We start from the raw sequence: 19150 nt of genomic DNA, 5'->3' as shown, positions 1-19150 counted from the left end.
GCACTCTGCATATAGACTTCATGACACCCCTCTAGGTAAATATACATTGTTATATAAACACACACACACACACACACACACACACATACACTGAAGGCAAATATACACTACATTCTTTTGCACCAGGGCATGAGGAATGTTGGTAAAGAAAGCCCTGCTGACAGTTTGCAGTGAGACTGAATGACTGAGAGGCAGCTGGACGTCTTGGACCGTCAATCCCAGTGTGCCACAGGGATCCGTTCAGTGCTATTGGCAGCTAAACTGGATTAATTGAATCTCTTTTCCAGCATGTATGCAGTGATTTGTCATCGGATATTTCCTTTTTTGTGTTATAGAGTTGTGAACTAACTGTGGTAAACTTAGCAAAGGGATTCAAGAGATTAGTGGAAAAATGGTGATGGAGTAATGACAATATATCAAGTTGTCATTTGGCTGATATGTTAGAATTCTTAATACAAGTTTAATGTATAAATCTTATTGAAGCTATAAATTGTAAAATTGAAAACAGCGTCTTTCTCTCAGTAATGGACAGTTTCTAAGTGCATAAACATTTTGCTCGTTTTGTTTTGTTTTGTAGGTCCACCCTTTTGGATACTGACATGTTTCAATGGTGATGACAAAAGTATAGATTAAATAGAATTAAACAATAGCTGGTATTACTGCTACAAGGTACTGGTACTGAGATCTGAGAAGAAAACCTCATGAATTGATCCGTCTATGGAGCTTTACTCACGTTAGGGTTGCAGGGCTGAACAGGTTCTGACTTTGGTTGACGGCAGGAAGCACCTGGCACAGGTCAACACTCCCATTCACACCGACTTGAAATGTAGTGTCACCAATTAAATTCAAGGACATGTTTATTGACTCTTACTCCCACAGGGATAACATTCAAACTCCACACAGAAAGGATCCCAGCTGCACCCAAATTAGGATTAAGAGCTTAAAGCGTTCTTTGTTTATCTGCTGCACTTAGCTGTGAGCTGAGGTTTTCTTTCTGTATTCAAAGAAGTGTTGTTCCACTCTGCATCGCCAGGGGAGAATTCTGGGTTTAGGAAACCTGCTGGAGTCCCAACAGGGGTGACAATAAGTGATGGTTACAGGTACAAGTGAGGACCTTCACTTCCGACACCCAGATCTCTTTAATTTCCAGAGATTCAAACTCGTTACAAGCTCACTTCACTCACTTCTACGTGATTGTGATCTGACTTGTGTTGCACACAATGTGATTGTTGGTTGGTCTTTATTTGTGGTGCAAAAAGTCCAATTTGATTCCAGAAAAAAAAAGTGTGACAGCCTTTCGTTTCAGTGTTTTGGTGGTGTGTTACTGTGTTACGGGGACGCTTTGACAGTCATTGTTATTAATGGTGGAAAACACTTGTGCTTTTCTGAGTGTGACAGGTCAAAGTTTCAGCACTGCAAAAAGTCTGCTGGGTAATAAAATTAATATTTAATCACTGCAGTGCTTAAAAAAAAAAAAGAAGAAGAAGAAGAAGCAGTACTGTCCGGTTCCATCTGGACCATATGGCTTGCTGTCTCCAGGCTTCACTTTTGTCTTTGACCTTTGGACCTCCAGTCCAATGTGTGACTTGCACAAATAGGATCTGGGGACGGTGAGAAACACACTGGAGTATGTGACATGGGAAAGACTTGGTGTGGTGTTTTTGTGGGGGGGTCATGCCACTGACTCCAGACAGATCTTCACATGTTCGGCTGGCAAGCGCTGGATGTTTTTTTTTTTTTTTGCTTTTTTTGCCTTGAGGAGGGAACCTGGTTAAATCAGCAGAACTGAGCTGGCATGCACAGGTGAACGGTCGTCTGTAGCCTAATCCAAGCCACCGATGTGCCCTTTAATTTTTCACGACTGCTGTCTGCGGCTGAAATGTAATGGATATAGTGTGCATTAACAGAAACAAGAAAGGATTACAGGAGTTTTTTTTTTTTTTTTTTTTTACACATTTGTGCACCGTCGTGCGTTCAGACCACAAAATGACTGTGGGTGGTGTGTGAAATTTCACAGCTGAGGTGTAAAGATTCATGGTTAAATTCAAGATTTTTCACATTAATGAAACTTAAAATTGGTTTTATAATGTGGACGCTGCCTAATGAAAAGGATTATTTAAACAGTCTTGAATAATTGATGGATTCTGCACTAATGCTGTGCTGGTTTTCCGTCATTGTAGTTTTTTCTTTCTGTTCTATATGCATGACTTCAACTACAAGTCTGATCAGTCTGAAACCGGGGATCTTTTATTCTGTTGCTTCCCTTTTTTCCCCCAATAAATAGCAATTTGGAGGAGCCTTTTTTAAATGGGTATTGAGTTCCTTGAAGGAGTGGGCGTAATGTTGTGTAAACCAAGTAATTTTTTAGCAAAACTAACCTTTCTTGACAGCCAAGCTTCCCAAAACCTGAGTGGACTGGAAACAAGAAGAAAATGATGGCAATAGTAACATTTTATGTCTTCAATAAACACAAAAGGAGCTGGAAATTGAGAGAAAGGTTTCATTGTTTCTTTCGATCTCTTCAGATCCTTTGTGGGTTTGGATAGAAAGTGGAGAAAATGAGTATCTGTCTCAGTTAACATCAAGATGTTGAAATTCTGCACCTTTTGGAGTCTTTAGAGGAAGATAGAATTAATTTGTTTAGTTTGTGTTGTGATTTTCTTAAGATTGGCTTGTTTCATATATTCATTTTGTTTTTCGTGTGTTGCTTGTTTTTTGCTTTGCGCAACACATTTTGTTCTTTGCAATTCAAAATCAGTGGACAAGAAAAAGGTATAAATACTACCTTTCAGAAAACCTAGTAGTAAATGATTCATAAGGAGATTTCTCTATCCCTGTCGAATCACTGAAATTAAACTTTAAGAGGGGACGGTGTAGTGTGATTAGAACTGTTGCTTCATAGCAAGGATGTCGTGTTAAGTGTTGCTGGAGGCAGATTGACCAGTGCCGCCTGATAACAGTCAGGTTCTTCTATGGAAACATTAATTCCATCTGTGATTCATATGCTCTCTCTCTCTCAAATCTCTTTATTTTCCTGTCTGCTCTCATTTCCTCTGCTGCATATCATTCCCATTCTGTGGGCATTTCTGAATCTGAATCCCAAATGAGCCTCTCCATTTCGCCTCTCCTAATTCCCCTTTCCTCATGTCTCTTCCTCCACTCTTATTTTTTTTTTGTCTCCCCCATCATCTTGACTTTCTCCATCTCTTAACTTTTTGACTTTGTCAGCCCTCCCTTCTCTTCTCCCCCCGTATCAAGTCTAATTATCGAAGTCAGTGTGTGTCTACGGGGAGCTCCTCAATACCTCCTCATCAAAGCCTCTGTTTGTGTTTGCTTGTTTATCTCCGACTGCTATTCTCGGCGCTCTCTCCTGGAGCCCTGATGAGACACAAGCCCTCGCTCCCTATGGAGGCTCATACAGTAAGCTGTCGCAGCACCTCCAGTCATTCAAAACTCCGCCATAGTAGGATTCTGTCTTCTTTCCACCTCTGTTCTTGCAGGGTGTGCCGCCGCTTGTCTTGCACAATCTCTCTCTACATATGTATTTGGATATATTTTCATTGATCTTCGTGCGGATCTTCCCCTCTCACCTTCAGTCTTTTTTTAAGCAGGTGCAGTGTGATGAAAGGCTTGCTGGAGGTCGTTCCCCCATCAAATCTTTTTCGCTCACCTTTTTTGTTTTTTTTTTGTCCCCGTCTGTTTTCTCCTCCACACAGAGTGCCCCCACATTTTCATATGGTTTTATATAGGACCGTTCCTCCGTCACCCCGCCACCCACCAACACCCGCAGGGCACCAGTGAGAACCTTTGAGGTGTTGCTAAGATGAAGTTTCTCACTACGATAAGAAACGTCCCCCTGAGGGAAGAGCGCTCTACCAGAGAGGAGGAGCCACAGCAGCATAACTCAACTCGCTCGCCTTCTGGGGAGAAATGAGAGACCTCATTTGTCAAGTGTGGGTGTTACGATGTAGTAGCTTTTTTTTTTTAGTAGAAATGGGTTTTGTGGCCAAGGGTTGATGTGTCAAAGCCTTTCCTGGCAGATAATTTCTTTTTTGCTGAATCTAAAATGTCACTGTGTGGTCGTATTTTGGGTTTAAAAGGTAGCGACACCATTTTAAATTGAATTTTTTTTTTTTCGGGGGTGTCTTTAGAAATTACCTTGTGTATAATGGTTTATAGGGTATGCATCCAGTGTCATTGCATGCGTATATATGTCTGCGTGTGTGTGTGCGCGCATGTATTCAGTGTGCAATACTAGGCACATATTTTGTGCTTCAAAGCTCTGTGATGGTGATTAGTAGCAGTAGTTGTGACAGCATGGCGTTTGCTGTAGAAATGGCGCCCCGCATTAGTCAGAGGTCTCTGTTGCTTCTTGTTTTTTGATGTGGGACCGAACTCCCTCCACTCAAAACTGCTGCTGTCATTGTGTGGAGACCTCACGTTTTAACTGTGAACTTCCCTTTAATCGAGTTAGTTGCTTTGAGCACAGAATAACACGTGAACCAAAAATAGCTGCCGTGTTTCTCCTGCGAAGGTGACTTATTTATTCTGAGATGGAAGGTTTCCCTCTGAAAGTGAAGTGGAGTTATGGCCCGTGATGTTGGAGCTGAGGTGCCTTGAGCCAGTTCTTACGCATGTCTTCTACTCCAAGCTCTCTCAAATACCTCTGAGTTGTAGGGAGATCAAATATTGTCCCACTTAGTGTCGGCTGCAGGGGAAAACAAATATTGCCCCTGCTTATTTTCCTGGAAATCCCCGAGGCTGTATCCAGACAAAAACAAAACGCTTAATAGGGGTGTCGGGCAGACATTTTTAATGAGAATTGTCGGTCATGGTGGTGCTGTGGATGAATGTTAACACTGGCTTATACTTTGCAAATTACATGCTTTACAAATGGCGGCGGCAGAGATTCTGCAACTCCTCTCACTGGCAGTCGTCTGACGCCTCTTTACAGCAGCGGTGGGACTAGAAGGGTTCTGGGACTCATGCAAAAATGCTGTTTGATTCTTCCTTTTTTTTTTTTTGTACGTTCTTCAAAACGCGCAGAGCGTTTGAGCTTGAAAAGACAAATGGGGGAAGTGAATAAATAAAAGAAAATTGAGGCATAAAAACAACAATCCAGCTTCATTCTTTCAAAGCTTTGCACACAGTAAACTGTAAGAATCAGCGGATCCACTGAACTGGTCTCCTATTAGTTCAACCTGCTGATCTCCCTCCTTCGATCTGGTCTTGTGCCACAGGTGACACGATGGATGAGGCTGAGAAATACAAGCAGCGACTTGAAGCTATTGCCGTGAGTACACACACACACACACACACACACACACACACACACACACACACACACACGGGTAAAGAGACCGGGCTAAGCTGCCTGTAACACTTGAATAATTTATTGAGCGTGCAGTGTGCCAAGCCAGGGTGTCCCTTGTGTCACGAAAGCAACACCAATTTGCCATGGGGACAGCTGCTTAAAGCATCATGGGAAATAGAGTATACTTAATGCCTTTAGTGACAGCGTCCTCATGCTCTGTCGTTCTCATCTTACCCATTGAAAGTGACGTCTCAGGCTCTGCAGTCTTTCTTCAGTGTTCTCTCCATTTTTTTTTTGTGATGATTTATAATTTCAAAACAATGTTTTCTTCATCTTAACTTAAATAAGTGAAACCCGTGTTCCCCTACTGTAATTCTCAAACATTCAACTTCACTCCGTCTTTGCTTACGTCTCTTCATCTCCTCTCTTCTTCTCCTCCCAGGAGAAGCGTCGGCTGCAGGAAGAGGAGGACAAAGCCAGAAGAGAGATGGAGGATGAGAAGCTCAGACTACAGCAGCTCAAGGTCTGACACACATATTCTGTATGATCTAACCTCATTCGCTGACAGGCGCGCACACACACACACACACACACACGCGAACACACACACACACACACAACCTTGATTTCCCTCTGCTGAAATCCTCCATAGACTCATTTCAGCTTGTTAGCAAGCAGATTTTATCCAGATTTATTTCCTTTTTCACACATATTCTCTCACACATGCATGGCTGGGCCAGCCTTCCAGGTTTCCTGGTTCTGCCAGGATCTCACAAGGTTAGGAGCAAGCCTTCCTTTGCTGAAATGAGTTTGTGTGAGTGTTTACATTCTGTGCAAGTCACAGAGCAGCTCTATTGTTTTCCATTCATTTCCATACTGGCGTTCCCACTTCCTTCTCTGCCGTGTTGTGCTGCCCTGGGGCACATTCCTTAAATTTTGTGAAATTAGCCCAAGTCTTTTTGTGCATGAAGAGGTATGCATGTGTTTGCTTCTGCGGTAGATGCAGGAGGATGTTTAGCATTGACGCATGACTCTGTGCACGGCGCAATAAGAGCAAATGGCATTTTGTAGATGCAAAATGAAGCAGGCCTGAAATATTCATCCTTAATGATTATTTTGATACTTGCTGCCCTCACAGGAGGGTTTTTTTTTTTTTTCATCACAGATTCTAGTACATTCATTAGCTTTGACATTGAGTCGAACCCCGGCGGAGATGTGAGGATGTGACAGGACGGAGCAGTGGATTCTACCCAGCTCCTGACCTGCGGGGAAGTTTACAGAGGCCTGTATCCAGAACCCAGAGAGCCGCTCATGTCCCAGGGAGGGGGAACAGAGCCTGGCTTGTTCTGAGCAGGAGCAGAACACACAGAGATGGTATTGTGACGCTTATAGCTGAGTAGGTTGCTACTGGGTAACGTTTGCAAAAAATTTTTTGGAACCATGGGGCCATGAGCTGAAACCACAGTTTGCAGACCTCACCTGTTTTGCACAGTGGGACTCGGTTCAGCTCCTCTGAGCATCTTGCTCTGGATTTTTATGCATTCAAACACTTAAAATGACCTTTTTGATTATTCTGATTGAACCTTATGTACTTAAACTTGTATTCACTGTTTGGCTCAAGGCGCTTTACTATCACAGACACGAGCGGATATAAACTCTTCAGCCAAGAAACCAGCTGGGTGTTGCATGTCTTGCTGCAGCTGAGTCAGCCTGCTGCTGCTTACTGTTAGTCCTGACACAGAGGAAACTCAGCTGCCGTATTATACGGTACGGGTGTGAGTCGAGCAGGGCTGGACTCGTCCTCCGTAGAGATGAATGACAAAGTGACATGCTGCGATTTGAAGGATTGGTACTCCAGTCTGTCGCCGCTTGAAAATGTGTCTTCCCACTGTCATCATGTCCAATAATAAGCAGGAGACGTTTCCTCTCCTGGCATTTATCACAGCTCAAAAAAAACCCCTTATCTGTTCATCAAAGTTGCATCAATAAAGGTTTTTCAAAGAAAAATAATCCCTCTTGCACCAAGGTAGCGTCAGAGATTTAAATCTACCCTTCATCTGTCACTCGCATATCTATCAATCAGCAGATGATCACTAACTATCTTCACCTGCTCTGTCAGCAATCATCTGCACAAGTCAGCGTTTGAGAACGGTTTCATTCTCTGCAGTGTCACGATTATAAACGGCATGAGCCTTCAGACTGATGCTTTTTCACACTAGAAGTTGGTAGAAGTGGTTCCTTTGATAAACAAAACCTTGACTGTCGAAATATGTGATTTTGAGATTGTTATTGGTTCACTCTAGCAGAAACGCTCTGACATGGCATTGACTACCCATTTCACTAATAGTACCAATCCAGCATCCTTACAACACCGCGCTGGTTTTCTTCAGGATGTTTAAAAAGGTGACGGTGTCAGGATGATTCACTCCATGAGTGCTTACGGTGCACACTACGCAGTCAGTCAGACCTTTGGAAAAAAAAAAGTCTTTTAAAAGGAAAGGCAATAAAGTTCCAGCATCGTATTGTACTAAAAAACGATTTGCAGCGATGTCACTGCCAGAATTTGGTATTTCCTCAGATTTCTCTTGATGAATACAACATCATTTACTTTTGATTCCATCAAAAAACAGGCTGAATCAGCATGTTCAGTCAGACAAGTTTCAATATCTGAAAGGAAGAGTTTTAATCATTGCATCAGATTGCTCCCAGTCATTAGAATTTTATGGCCATATAAACCTGCTCAGTGATGCAGCACTTAAACTTTATCGTTTGTAAAGTAGCATTGGCATCAAAGTTGTACTGCGAGGGTAAGTTTGTGAAAAGAAGCTTGCTGAAGGCTGCGAAACTTAAGCTTCCTGAGGAACACCTTGCTTTTGGCTATATTGCCCCGAAGAGAAACGCTCTGAAGGGTAAAATATCAAGCCTTGGACTGGAATCCCAAAGTTAAATGATTTCTTGTATTTTACGAATGCAGTAAAATTTAAAGGGAAAACACAAATGCGCACGGAGGATTTGGGTTTTGGACATTTTACTGAAAAGTTATGAAGCTGTGTTTGCTTTCTGGCCCAGCCTAGTTCAAAATGCATGTTGCCCCTGAGCTGAAAAGGTCTTGACACCCCTGATTTAAAGTGTTTCATTTAACCGTGTGTTGCGTTGGGCTTCTTTGTCACAGTGAACTGGACAAACAGCTGCAGAATCGCGCGCTCTTTTTTTGTGAAACATGAAAGTGGTCAGTTTGGGCTTCTCTCTGAAAGGATTGGTTAGTAGCCCCGGGCAACTTTGGTTCACCGGGTTCAGTTTATTCGCTGGAGACGACTGATGTAAGAACGCGACAAACATAAAAAGGGCACTTTAAATTCATGCTGGTTTTCACTCTGAAAGAAAGAGCAGCGGCACGGACTCGCAGGTGTTTCCTTTTTCCACCTCTCGCCGTGTCTCTCACCCTCGCCTCACTCAAACAACACCTTTTACTTCACTTTCCCCTTCTGAGTTTGTCACTTGTAAAGTTAACATTTGCTGTTTTGAAATCACCTCCTTCTGCTTATCTCTGACAGGCTTGATCATTCAGACACTTTGGAATCATTATAACTTCATCTTCATCCCTGGAATATTGTTTTATATTCGTATTTTTGTGATTAATTAATTTTGGACACTCAGGTCATCTGTGTTTCTCATTTTGGTCATTTTGGACCCGAACCTGATGGTATTTGATTCATCAAAGCTATGTGTCTGTCCATCTTCAGTATGTATCAGCATACATTTATTTATTTGTTTGTGATAAGCCATAACTGTTAACATTATTGATCCTAGTTGAACCAAAGTTGCACTACTCAAACATATTGAGTTCATTTTGTGAATTTGGCAGCACATTTTCCAGTTTCATCAACATTGTAAAAGTAATTTCTATCATTTGACTGTCAGTCACTGTGTTTTTTTTTTGTTTTTTTGTTTTTTTGCTGGTGGATTTCAAAAGCATGACAATCACAATCTCCTGCTTCACAGTTTAAAAATGAATCAACAGCAGTGGGTTAACAAAGAGACATCAGTGACGAGCATAAAAGATGTGAAAATAAGGAACTACTGCAATTTTCTGGAAAAGGAGTTGCTGCACAGTTCCCCGGTAAATTGGTCCGTGGCTGCTTCTTCTTTTGCCTTTTAAATATCAACGGGAGTGAAACGCTGCTGAGGCGTCCTGTATTCTTTTCTCTACTTACCGGTCTGCTTTCAAAGCCACTTCTATTAGAGCTGTGTAGCATACACAGCACACCGGTATTATTAAGCCAGATGAACAAATGGGGTTTTATACGAGTTTGATTTATTCAATGGAGAAATAAGTGAACCATTCTGATGATTCATTTAATGGCCGGGTTATATAATTAAACAGTCAAATCACACAGGAAAGAAGAACAATAGACACTCCTATCTCTGATTTATTTCCAGTGCCATTTAAAGTAGTCTAATTTGTTTCAGATAGCTCCTGTCTTATCGGTTGGGAATTTAAACCTTGAAACTGTGATGAACGAGAGTTTTATTTTCAAGGCCGCAGTCGCATATTTCTTGTTTTATCTTACGTAACGCAGCGCCGATCGTTTCTGTTTCTCTTTCCAGAGGAAGTCTTTGAGAGACCAGTGGTTAATGGAAGGAGCAGCGCTGTCCCCGACCTCCCTGGATGCCCAGGCCCCTCGCTCGCCTTCGTGGGACACACATGACCGCGACATGAAAAAAGACGCCGACAAGTAAATCCACCCTGTGATATTCCGTCCGTGTGTGTTCGGCTGTTTTTGTGGTGAAACCGTAACATTTTGGTTTTGCGAGGGCACTTACGGATCGTTTCAGCACGTTCTTCTTTATTTTTGTTCATCCTGTAATTTTTGCTGCTGTTGAGGAGGAGAAAGTAATCCAGGCTGCAGCACTGGAAGGTGATTTAGGAGAAAAGTGTAACTGAAACTGCGCTGCTCATAGTTTTAGAAGAATAAGAGGACCTAGTTTGTTGCTTTTGGCTTGTTTCACCCCCAACCTGAACCAGGGTTTGGAGTTCCCTCTGCTTTTTGCTTATTGCTCTCTGTCCTGTGCTTTATTATCCTTATAACAGCAGAAAGTCGCCACTTGTAAGTCGAGTTTATTCAACGGTTTCTTCCTGCAGTATCAATAAAACTGAATTGAATTAAAAGCTGTAAGAATCCCTTCAGATTTTTTTTTTCCAGTCAGAGAGTTGTCGGTGTGGATTTTAACCGTTTTGTCTTTCCGTCTCAGGTTGCAGCCGGCAGAGGGGAAGGAGAAGCTGGAGGAACTGACGGAGGTGGGCCGAACGAAACATCCACACTCAGCCACACGCACTCCCTTCGCCGTTCGGGGGTCAGATTATGTGTTGAACAAGCGTGCTCCATCATCCCCCATTACGCAGAGAATTTCCCACAACCTCTGTCTGTGGCTTTGGGCCATGCATAATGCATCTCCCCTCGTAATGTACCTTTGATGTAAGCACCTCTCGTTCAGAAGCGGGGTCTTTGTGAATGCAAGCGGCCCGGTTATGTAAACAATGCAGCTCTCGAGCCACGCCGGAATTATTGTTTCACCTCAAGTCAAGTGCAAGTTTGTTTGTTTACTTCACCTCACCAAAGGGCTTTATCACAGAACAAAACATTCGTCTGTTGCTGTGTACTCCAGGAATTTCTCTCTCTTATATTTATTTCAGTCTTTCCTGTTGGGGTTTTTTGCTAAAACCAGCTGAAGACATAAATAGAGGATCCGTCTGCTTTCAGGGTTGATTCGTCTCACTGGCTCCGACATATGAGGAATTAAATCTACGGCGTTATCTCTGTGTGAAACTGAAGCTCTTCATCCACCCAGCAAGACATCCGTTCATATAATGGGTGGACTAAGACTGAGTGACAGATAAAATGTGGAAAATCAAACTTTTTGTTGGCAAATTTCTGTCTGAGGAGCCAGTGAGTGTGAAGACATTGCTGAATCTGAATCAGACGTACTGTATAGGACACATGATTGCTCCCCAGCACGTTTCTGTTTGTATATCTGAAGAAAGCAGGGACTTAGTGAAGTCTTCAGTGGACGGTACTGTCAATTCATCCATTCAACTAAGAGTGAGAGGGCTGAACATCAGTGAACCAGACAACAAAGACCAGATTATTCTCTCACCATAAAGTTCTCAGTTTCTAGAATGAAATTATACTAAAAACTTAAAATGTACTTGCTTTGTTCATTCTTTTAAGGCGCCAAGAATAGCTAGTTCTCACCAGGACCCTCCATACTTCAATAGAAAAGATTAGAACTAATGAGGGAATTAGTAGAATGAACCGTCCTGTTTGCTTTGCACTTTGACCACACCCACTTCACCTTCTTGATTGATCATTGTACCCTTTATCTCTCTGTTTTGGTCAGTTTTATATTCCTCCCACAAAATTCACAGTGAACAAATGGCACATAACAATGCCAATAAGTTAAGTTTGTGACTTTGAAAGGTGTTGTGCCAAATTTGATCATTTACATGCCCTTCAGAAAGTATTTCAGTCACTCCACCCAGATGATGTGTTGAGAGAACAAACTGCAAGAACTCCCCAGACAAACTGAGAGAAGCAAACTAAGTCACTCTTTTCTTTCAGCCCTGAGAGAGTGAGAACACTTCTCTCTGTTCTTCTGTATATGTAGATGAGTGGCCCTCTGCATCAGGGAATGCCTCAGCTCCAGCAACACAAACACAAAGTTTGTGAGACTTCAACATGTAGATACAGTCATATGAAAAAGTTTGGACACTATTGGATTACCGTTATGTTCATCTATAAATCATTGGATTGTTTTTTTTTGAACACATATCCTTGAACATTACTTTGAAGAATTTGCTGATACTGAGTGGAATCCATGCGACTGGATTCCCACTGCCCACACAGCCCCACAGCATGATGATACCTCCACCAAGCTTTACTCTGTAGCCCATGCTTTTCCCGGAATGCCGTGTTCTTTCGCCACCATCCTCAACGCCAAATGTCACAATGTCTTTTTCAGCACCCCCCCCTCGACCAGGCAGCGCGCCCAGCCTGTGTTTCATCCGTCTGGAAGACATACGTTCACGCACACACAGGCACACACACATTCGTGTAGTCTATCCCTGTTGGTGCTGTTTTCCAAAGTCGGGGTGAAACTTTGTTTCAAGCGTGAAGAAATACATATTTTAAATGCTGTGGGTTTTTTTTTTTTTCTTTTCTAGACGGCGTCTGTGTCCTCAAAGCTTGTGTGATGTTCCAAGCGTTTGCATCTCATTTGTTGTGTCTCCTCTGTTTCTTTTCAAACGACTAGAGTTTCACGAAACACACCATAAATAGTTTCCTCGTTTAAATCACACAGTTTAATAACCTGCTCTGCCTTTTGTGTTCAGCAGGAGGCGGTAAACGTGGCGGAGGGCGTAGAAGGTGAGTGCTGGACTGTATGATACCAGGAAAAATTGTACAATTTTATAAAAATGTCTGTAACAGAGTGAAGCTTCGCTGTCGTCCATCTGTCTCCCTTTTAAGACACTCGCATGTAATTCTCTTCTATGGATTTCAACCCTCACATGTACAGGCGCAGTTTTCTGACTGCCAACACTTTTTAGTCAACAGCTGCACGTTTAATGCCGACTTTACTAAATTTTGATGATGCATTAGTAATTGATGAGGCTGGTGTTTTGCCGTCACTTAAACTCGTCTCATTTCTTTCTCTTTGCATGAAATTAACTGTTGATGGACAATATCTAAAGAAGGCAAGGTCTTAGTCAAATATTTGTGGTCTTTATGTGTAACTCGAGTGTGTCATTTAAAAAAGTACATTGTGTGTTAATAAAAGTAATCACAGATCGTTTTATCCTCAGAAATGATCCAAGGTGTCGTGCAGAACGGACAGACTTCGAACGGATCAGGTGATCACGAAGGTGAATCGGAAAACTCACTCACATTCTCCTCGTTCGCCCACAAACACATCATGAAACATTCAAGGACCCAGGTTTACTTCTGTCACTTTCCGTAGCCTGAAAATGTTTGATTTTCTTTTTCCAGCCCTCCTTTTGTTCATTCTTATTTCATTATCGTCATCGTCAACCCCTCAAACATCATTTAGTATTCTTTAGATGTGCGCTCATGTATGCACTGCATTAAATTTGGCGTTATAGAGGATGGAGTCCCACAGGCTGCTTCACAGTGAGATCACATGTGATCCACACATTTGACATCCACATCCATGCTAATGCACCATAAATGCTTAACTTGCACTTTAAGAGAGCAGTGGGTGCCAGATGCGTAGCGAGGATCATACACAGGCTTTGTTTTGTAAGTCAGAGTCAAGATTGATAGAAATGAACTATGATTCATGTAAGTCAGTCCGGATTACCTGATTGTCACTGCTGTCTTGTGTAACTTCTATCTGGTCGTGACTGATTATACTAGTGTATAGTTTCTTTAAATAAAAGCAGTGTTTTTTATGTTTTTGGATTTTCTCGAGGAATTACAAGTGAGCGACTTTTCCCTGTTTGTGTGTAGAAATGCTTCGACTGTCGAACATGATTTTAATAGCAACATAGTCCATTAATCGAGTGAGCACTGACATGCTCGTAGCAAAATAACCTCTAATTACAATCAGGTGGCGGCGTGTCTGCAAGGAGCACAATCAAAGGTAACAATCAGCGTAAATGGTCTTATAGGACATTGATTGCAAGCTCACTTAGTGTCAATGAAGAAATAGCAACAACTGTTCTCCGAGCAGCTTTTGTAACCATTTCTTTATTTTTCCTCAGAATCAGCTGAAGGCAGAGTGAAAGCAGATCCAAGGCCAGCGCTGGATGAGACAATAGTCGCCTCGATCAATGGAAACCTGGAGCCAAACACGAATCACAGTGCTTCAGAGCAGAGTAGTCAGTCAACCACAAATGGACCGATCGGAATCACTGCAGCTGCCGGTGACATGAAGTTGGACCAGCAGTCAAGCGCAGACGAGCCAGAGCCTGGTCAGGCTCCAAGTGACAACATCAATGAGGAGGAGGAGGAGGAAGGGACTCTGGTGATGAGAGCAGAATGTGTAATCATCACAGATGAAGGGGATGATGCGTCGCAGGAAGACCACCAGGATGAAACACCTTTACTGAATGCAGGAGAAGGCAAAGAGGAAGAAGAGGCTGTGGAGGAGTTGGTGAAAGCAGAAACCTTCGCTGATTCAGAACAGGAGGAGGAAGGTGAACTGGTCACAGGAGCACAACAACCAGCGGCTGGAAATGGGGACGTGGAGGGCAGCGTAAAGCTGCTCCCAGATGCAGAGGGAGCGGTGGAACACGAGGACATTCAGGTGGGGAGCACGGCCTCTGTGCAGCTGCAGTCCTCAGCCGGTGCTCCAGAGGGCGCTGCGGTGGCTCCGGTGCCGGTCTACTCTGAGGAGCAGCCCTCCACCCTCAGCGCTGCGCCGCAGGCGGAGGGGGCGGGGGAGGGGGAGGCCTCGGCGGCGCCAGAGGGAGCCGAGGAGCTCGCCTGTCAGCCCGGTCAGTTCCAGGATGTGTCCCTGGCTGACCCCCAGGAGAACAACAGGACAGAGGAAGGGCCGGGGGAGCGGGAGCCCCTCCTGCTGGAAGGCGCCGTCCCCAGAACCGCAGCCGAGCCTGCAGGAGTCCAGGGCCCGGCCAGCGCAGAGACACAGAGCCCACCCAGAGCACCGGGCCAGGCGGACCAGGCCAAGGCGCCCAAAAGCAAAAGCTGCCAGTGCTGCTCTGTCATGTAAATGCCCCTCGCTCCACGCTCGCTTCCTCCCAGCCTCTTCAGTCTGGATCCCCGCCGTTCACTCCTCAGTACAGTCCTTCACTCAGCCCTTTGTTTTATACATCCACCCGTTTTTAAATCAGTATGTGCACAAGCCGCTTCCCTTTCCTCCACTGTCCTCGGCCAACATTCCTCATATTCATCTTGAAATTTCCTCATCTCCAGTCTGCAGCTTTGATAAGGCAACAGGAAGTCATCTTTATCCAACATAAAGAGAGAAGGGGTTCTCCTGAACTGAACTTTTCATTTTTAAGTGTCCTGGGAAGCTCGCCGCCTTACATTTTTCTCTTCTTTTTTTTTCTTTTTTTTTTTAGCAGTTGAGCCAGCCAATCTACATAAAATGCTTTGGATACAAAAATCACTTCTTGTATTATTTTAAATTGTTGTATCTATGTGTTAAAATCAATTTGCTAAGTTTTATAGCATCTATAAGGGATGTAACTGGACAAGTGCAAAGACATGGAGAGGTGCAGTGAGTATTTCAGTCTAATTCTAGTCATTTTAAAGCTGAATTCTTTTATTGATATTGGCTTTTTTTTTTTTTTTTAGAAATATATTTAATCCAGTAGCTTATAGGACCACAATATTTTAGTTTACTCTGCATTACAGGTTTTAAAGATATCAAGTCTAAAAAAAAGAAATATAATTTATAAATAGTGTGCACCTCGGAGTATTTTTGGGGCCACTGCCAGTTTTAATAGAGAAATTATTTTGAAGTATTTCATGGAGTGCTTATCTTCACCAGTAGTGCTTTAGTGGAGATTTTCTGACACAGAAACATGTTTTGGATGTCTGTGCTGTTGTACTCAGAAAACATTTGGAACAACTGAGCTTTGAAATGACTGACTGATAAAAAGGTTTAATGATTAAACTGACATTTCCGACACAAGATACTTGCTGTTCGTCCAGAATTTCTGTTCGTCAAACAGTGCAGCTGTGTAAAAGCATCAACTTTACCCCGTTCAAGATATTCAACACGGATATGTCAATTGTTTCAGAGTGTCATTTTTACATTCTTAAATCACCAGACATGCTGCTTTATTTCTAAACTGAAATATAAACACTGGGCTTCATCTGATCTTCCACCATGGATTTCAAGAAATGTGTGGGGGGGATCATATCGCATCATTCTCTTAAAAGATGCTGCAGACAACGAGAACACTTCAAGGACGGCTTGATGTCTTTAGTCAATTGATCTGGAAATGCCCCCAAAAGCTTTGACCTGAGGAATCATTTAAGTTCTTTCTACTTCTGGAGAGACTCCACTGGAAGCCCTGATCAGGACGTTGTGAGTCTGTGAACAATTAAATGATCTGTGAGATGTTTCAATTAAAAACTGATCAGATATGTTCACTTAAAACACAAAACTCTGTCAATTTGACATTCAGAGTGATTTTCAGATCGACTTCTCATAATGGAATTTCATTCCTCACATAACAGTCCAATAATCAGTGTGTAGTGACAGTGCGAGCTGTACCTCCACCTGGTTATTGTAATTCTACAGATATTGTAGATAACTAAACAGAATATTTCTTTGGTACTCAGGCTTTGGAATAGTTACAGCTACCTTGATCCCAGAGTGCATCGTGATAAGAGCCCACGCTGTTTGTTTGTGTGTAACTCACCTCATGGTCAAGCAAAGCCTTTGTCCTCAAATATGTGATTCATAGTAAACAGATTAAAAAATACACACTAATAACATTTCCTGACTTGACAAAATATATAAATTCATTTTAGATTTTTTCCAATCAGCATATGCAGTGTTTTATGGACAAAATGTTTTAGTATTTAAAATGTCTGAACTGAAATGTTTTCATCTCAACCTGAGGGTAAACATTATGTAAGTGTTTACACTCATGGATTTTATCTGGCATTTCCAGGATTGCGACACTAAAAGATTGTCAAGCAGCTATAAATGCCCGGTGTCTCCTTTTCCTACACAGACTCAAAGAGAAGCTGCAGACATCAGAAGTTCTCCAGACTACAACGTCTTCCGGAACCATGATTGCTCTTTTCTTTACTGTTCTGTGTTTAATAGCTGGGAGTCACTCTGCTTCTCTTGGCTGTGAAAAGCTGGTCCAACCTTTGGACCAGTTTGACCCTCAAAATATTTTGGGGAAATGGGCTTTTGTAGCTGGCAGCATGAAAGATCAAAGAACTGCTGATGCCGTGAAAGCAAGAGACAGTACAACTGTTTATTTCCACAACTCGACGGTCATTCAAGTCAACCGCGAGAATGACAGCTGCCAGTATCGTCCTCGCGACATGAATTTGGATGGCCAACAACCCCTCTTTTTAACGGTGGGGCAATTCAACTTCACCGGGGTCTTCCTCCACACGCCCTGTCCAGACTGTGCAGTGCTGAGCTTAGACATCCAGTCGCCGAACTACAAGTCAAAGGACCTCTACCTGTTAAGCAAAAGGAGGGAGCTGGAGCAGGAAGAGATGGAGGAGTTCAGAGCTCAGGTGGGGTGTCTGGATCTGCCTCCAATTATTGTCATGGATCCCTCCAAGGAGCTTTGCCCCGAGAAGGCCGAGACTGAAGTTCCAGAAGAATAACACTGAGGGACTCAGAGCTGAAGTAGTTTGTCACTTCTCATGCTCAAACATGCCTCCACCTTCAGCGATGGATCCTCCAAAAGCAAATACTGAGAAGAAAAATGGCATAATTAGGACACTGTTACAAAAAAAAAAAAAATTCTGATGTATTTACCTGCCAGAAATATTTGTTTTTGCATTCATAAATAAACTTATTCATGAATGATGGTTTAACTATTTTTTTAAATCTCATCCTAAATAAAGTGATATTAATCAAATGTGTCCACTTAAAACTTTGGATCCAATAAATTGTGGTGCTAATATGAAAGTGGTCAGTTGTCACCAAGAATAGAATGGTTTGCACCACTGTATTTAATTATGTATCTGATATTATTAAGAATTGTGTTTAAATACACTTAATAAAACCACCAGCCACACCGGTCAATATATGAAGGTCAGTCTGAAATAATAGACTCAAGACATTTAAAAATTATTTGCAAAACTTATTTTAGGAAGTTAACATGAAAATGCTTAAAGCATTTTATAATATACATTTAGACAACATTATGTGTGTAGTAGAGTGAATACTGTGTGTGTGTGTGTGTGTGTGTGTACCAGTTCGTTTGTACCTATTGTTGAACACATCTCAGTCTGTGCTCTCACTCCTCCCTCTTCAAACGACTGGCTTACCACCGGTCTGCGTCAGGCGTTGGAACCAATCTTAAAGCGCCAAATAGGTGCAGCAAGCAGCATACTAAAGGAGGAATCATTTTAGTTGTTCGTACTTTTGGAGAGACACCACTTTTTCCTTGGATGTTGAGAATCTGTGGAGATTTTGTGAATAAAATGATCCGTGAGGTGTAGAGATGTTTAAATTAAAACCGATTAGCTATGTCCACTTTAAACACACAAAAGAATTAAAGTTTTATTGATTACTTTGAGCGCTAAATTGTGCAACGCAACATTTGGGTTAGGAATAACCAAATTTTAGTTAGCAGAAACCAAATTTTGAGTTAAACAATTCAAACCAAAAATTGGGTTGGAAAAAAAAAAAAAAAACCTCAACCTATTGGGTTACAATAACCCAAACTTGTGTTCGTCCTTTTCCGTACCAATAATTGAGTTGAAATGGGTTATTTTGTCATCCACCTGTATTTAGTGTGTGTAATTCTACAGATATTGTAGACAACTAGGCAAGAAACTATTTTCTGAGTATCCAGGCTTTGGAATAGTTACAGCTACCTTGATCCCAGAGTGCATCGTGATAAGAGCCCACGCTGTCTGTCTGTGTGTAACTCACCTCATGGTCAAGCAAGGCCTTTGTCCTCAAATATGTGATTCATAGTAAACAGATGACAAAATACACACTAATAACATCACCTGCTTTGAAGAAATACATAAACTGATTTTAGGATTTTAGTCTGAAGCAGTTAGGGTAAATGTCGTGGATTAATCTGAGCAGTCCATCAGCATATGCAGTGTTTTGGGGACAAAATGTTTTAGTTTTTGA

At 42.2% G+C, this 19150-nt stretch overlaps 1 protein-coding gene across 3 annotated transcripts in view; it reads left to right on the top strand.

Annotated features, from left to right (window-relative positions):
* Positions 1 to 16937, top strand: part of palm3 (paralemmin 3) — a 34870-nt gene extending 17933 nt beyond the window's left edge. For 2 of the 3 annotated variants that reach the window (XM_030094754.1, XM_030094752.1), the window contains 7 exons: positions 5241 to 5293; positions 5757 to 5837; positions 9923 to 10050; positions 10568 to 10613; positions 12705 to 12738; positions 13176 to 13235; positions 14094 to 16937. In XM_030094754.1, coding sequence (XP_029950614.1) covers positions 5249 to 5293; positions 5757 to 5837; positions 9923 to 10050; positions 10568 to 10613; positions 12705 to 12738; positions 13176 to 13235; positions 14094 to 15064 — 1365 coding nt within the window. In that variant the 5' untranslated portion in view covers positions 5241 to 5248 and the 3' untranslated portion in view covers positions 15065 to 16937. The remainder of the gene's footprint in view (positions 1 to 5240; positions 5294 to 5756; positions 5838 to 9922; positions 10051 to 10567; positions 10614 to 12704; positions 12739 to 13175; positions 13236 to 14093) is intronic. The other variant, XM_030094753.1, reaches the window with a different exon arrangement.
* The last annotated feature ends 2213 nt before the right edge of the window (positions 16938 to 19150 follow it).

This window comes from Salarias fasciatus, chromosome 6, assembly GCF_902148845.1.
Source record: "Salarias fasciatus chromosome 6, fSalaFa1.1, whole genome shotgun sequence".
NCBI classification, from domain to species: Eukaryota; Metazoa; Chordata; class Actinopteri; order Blenniiformes; family Blenniidae; genus Salarias; species Salarias fasciatus.
This window is presented reverse-complemented; position numbering and strand designations above follow the sequence as displayed.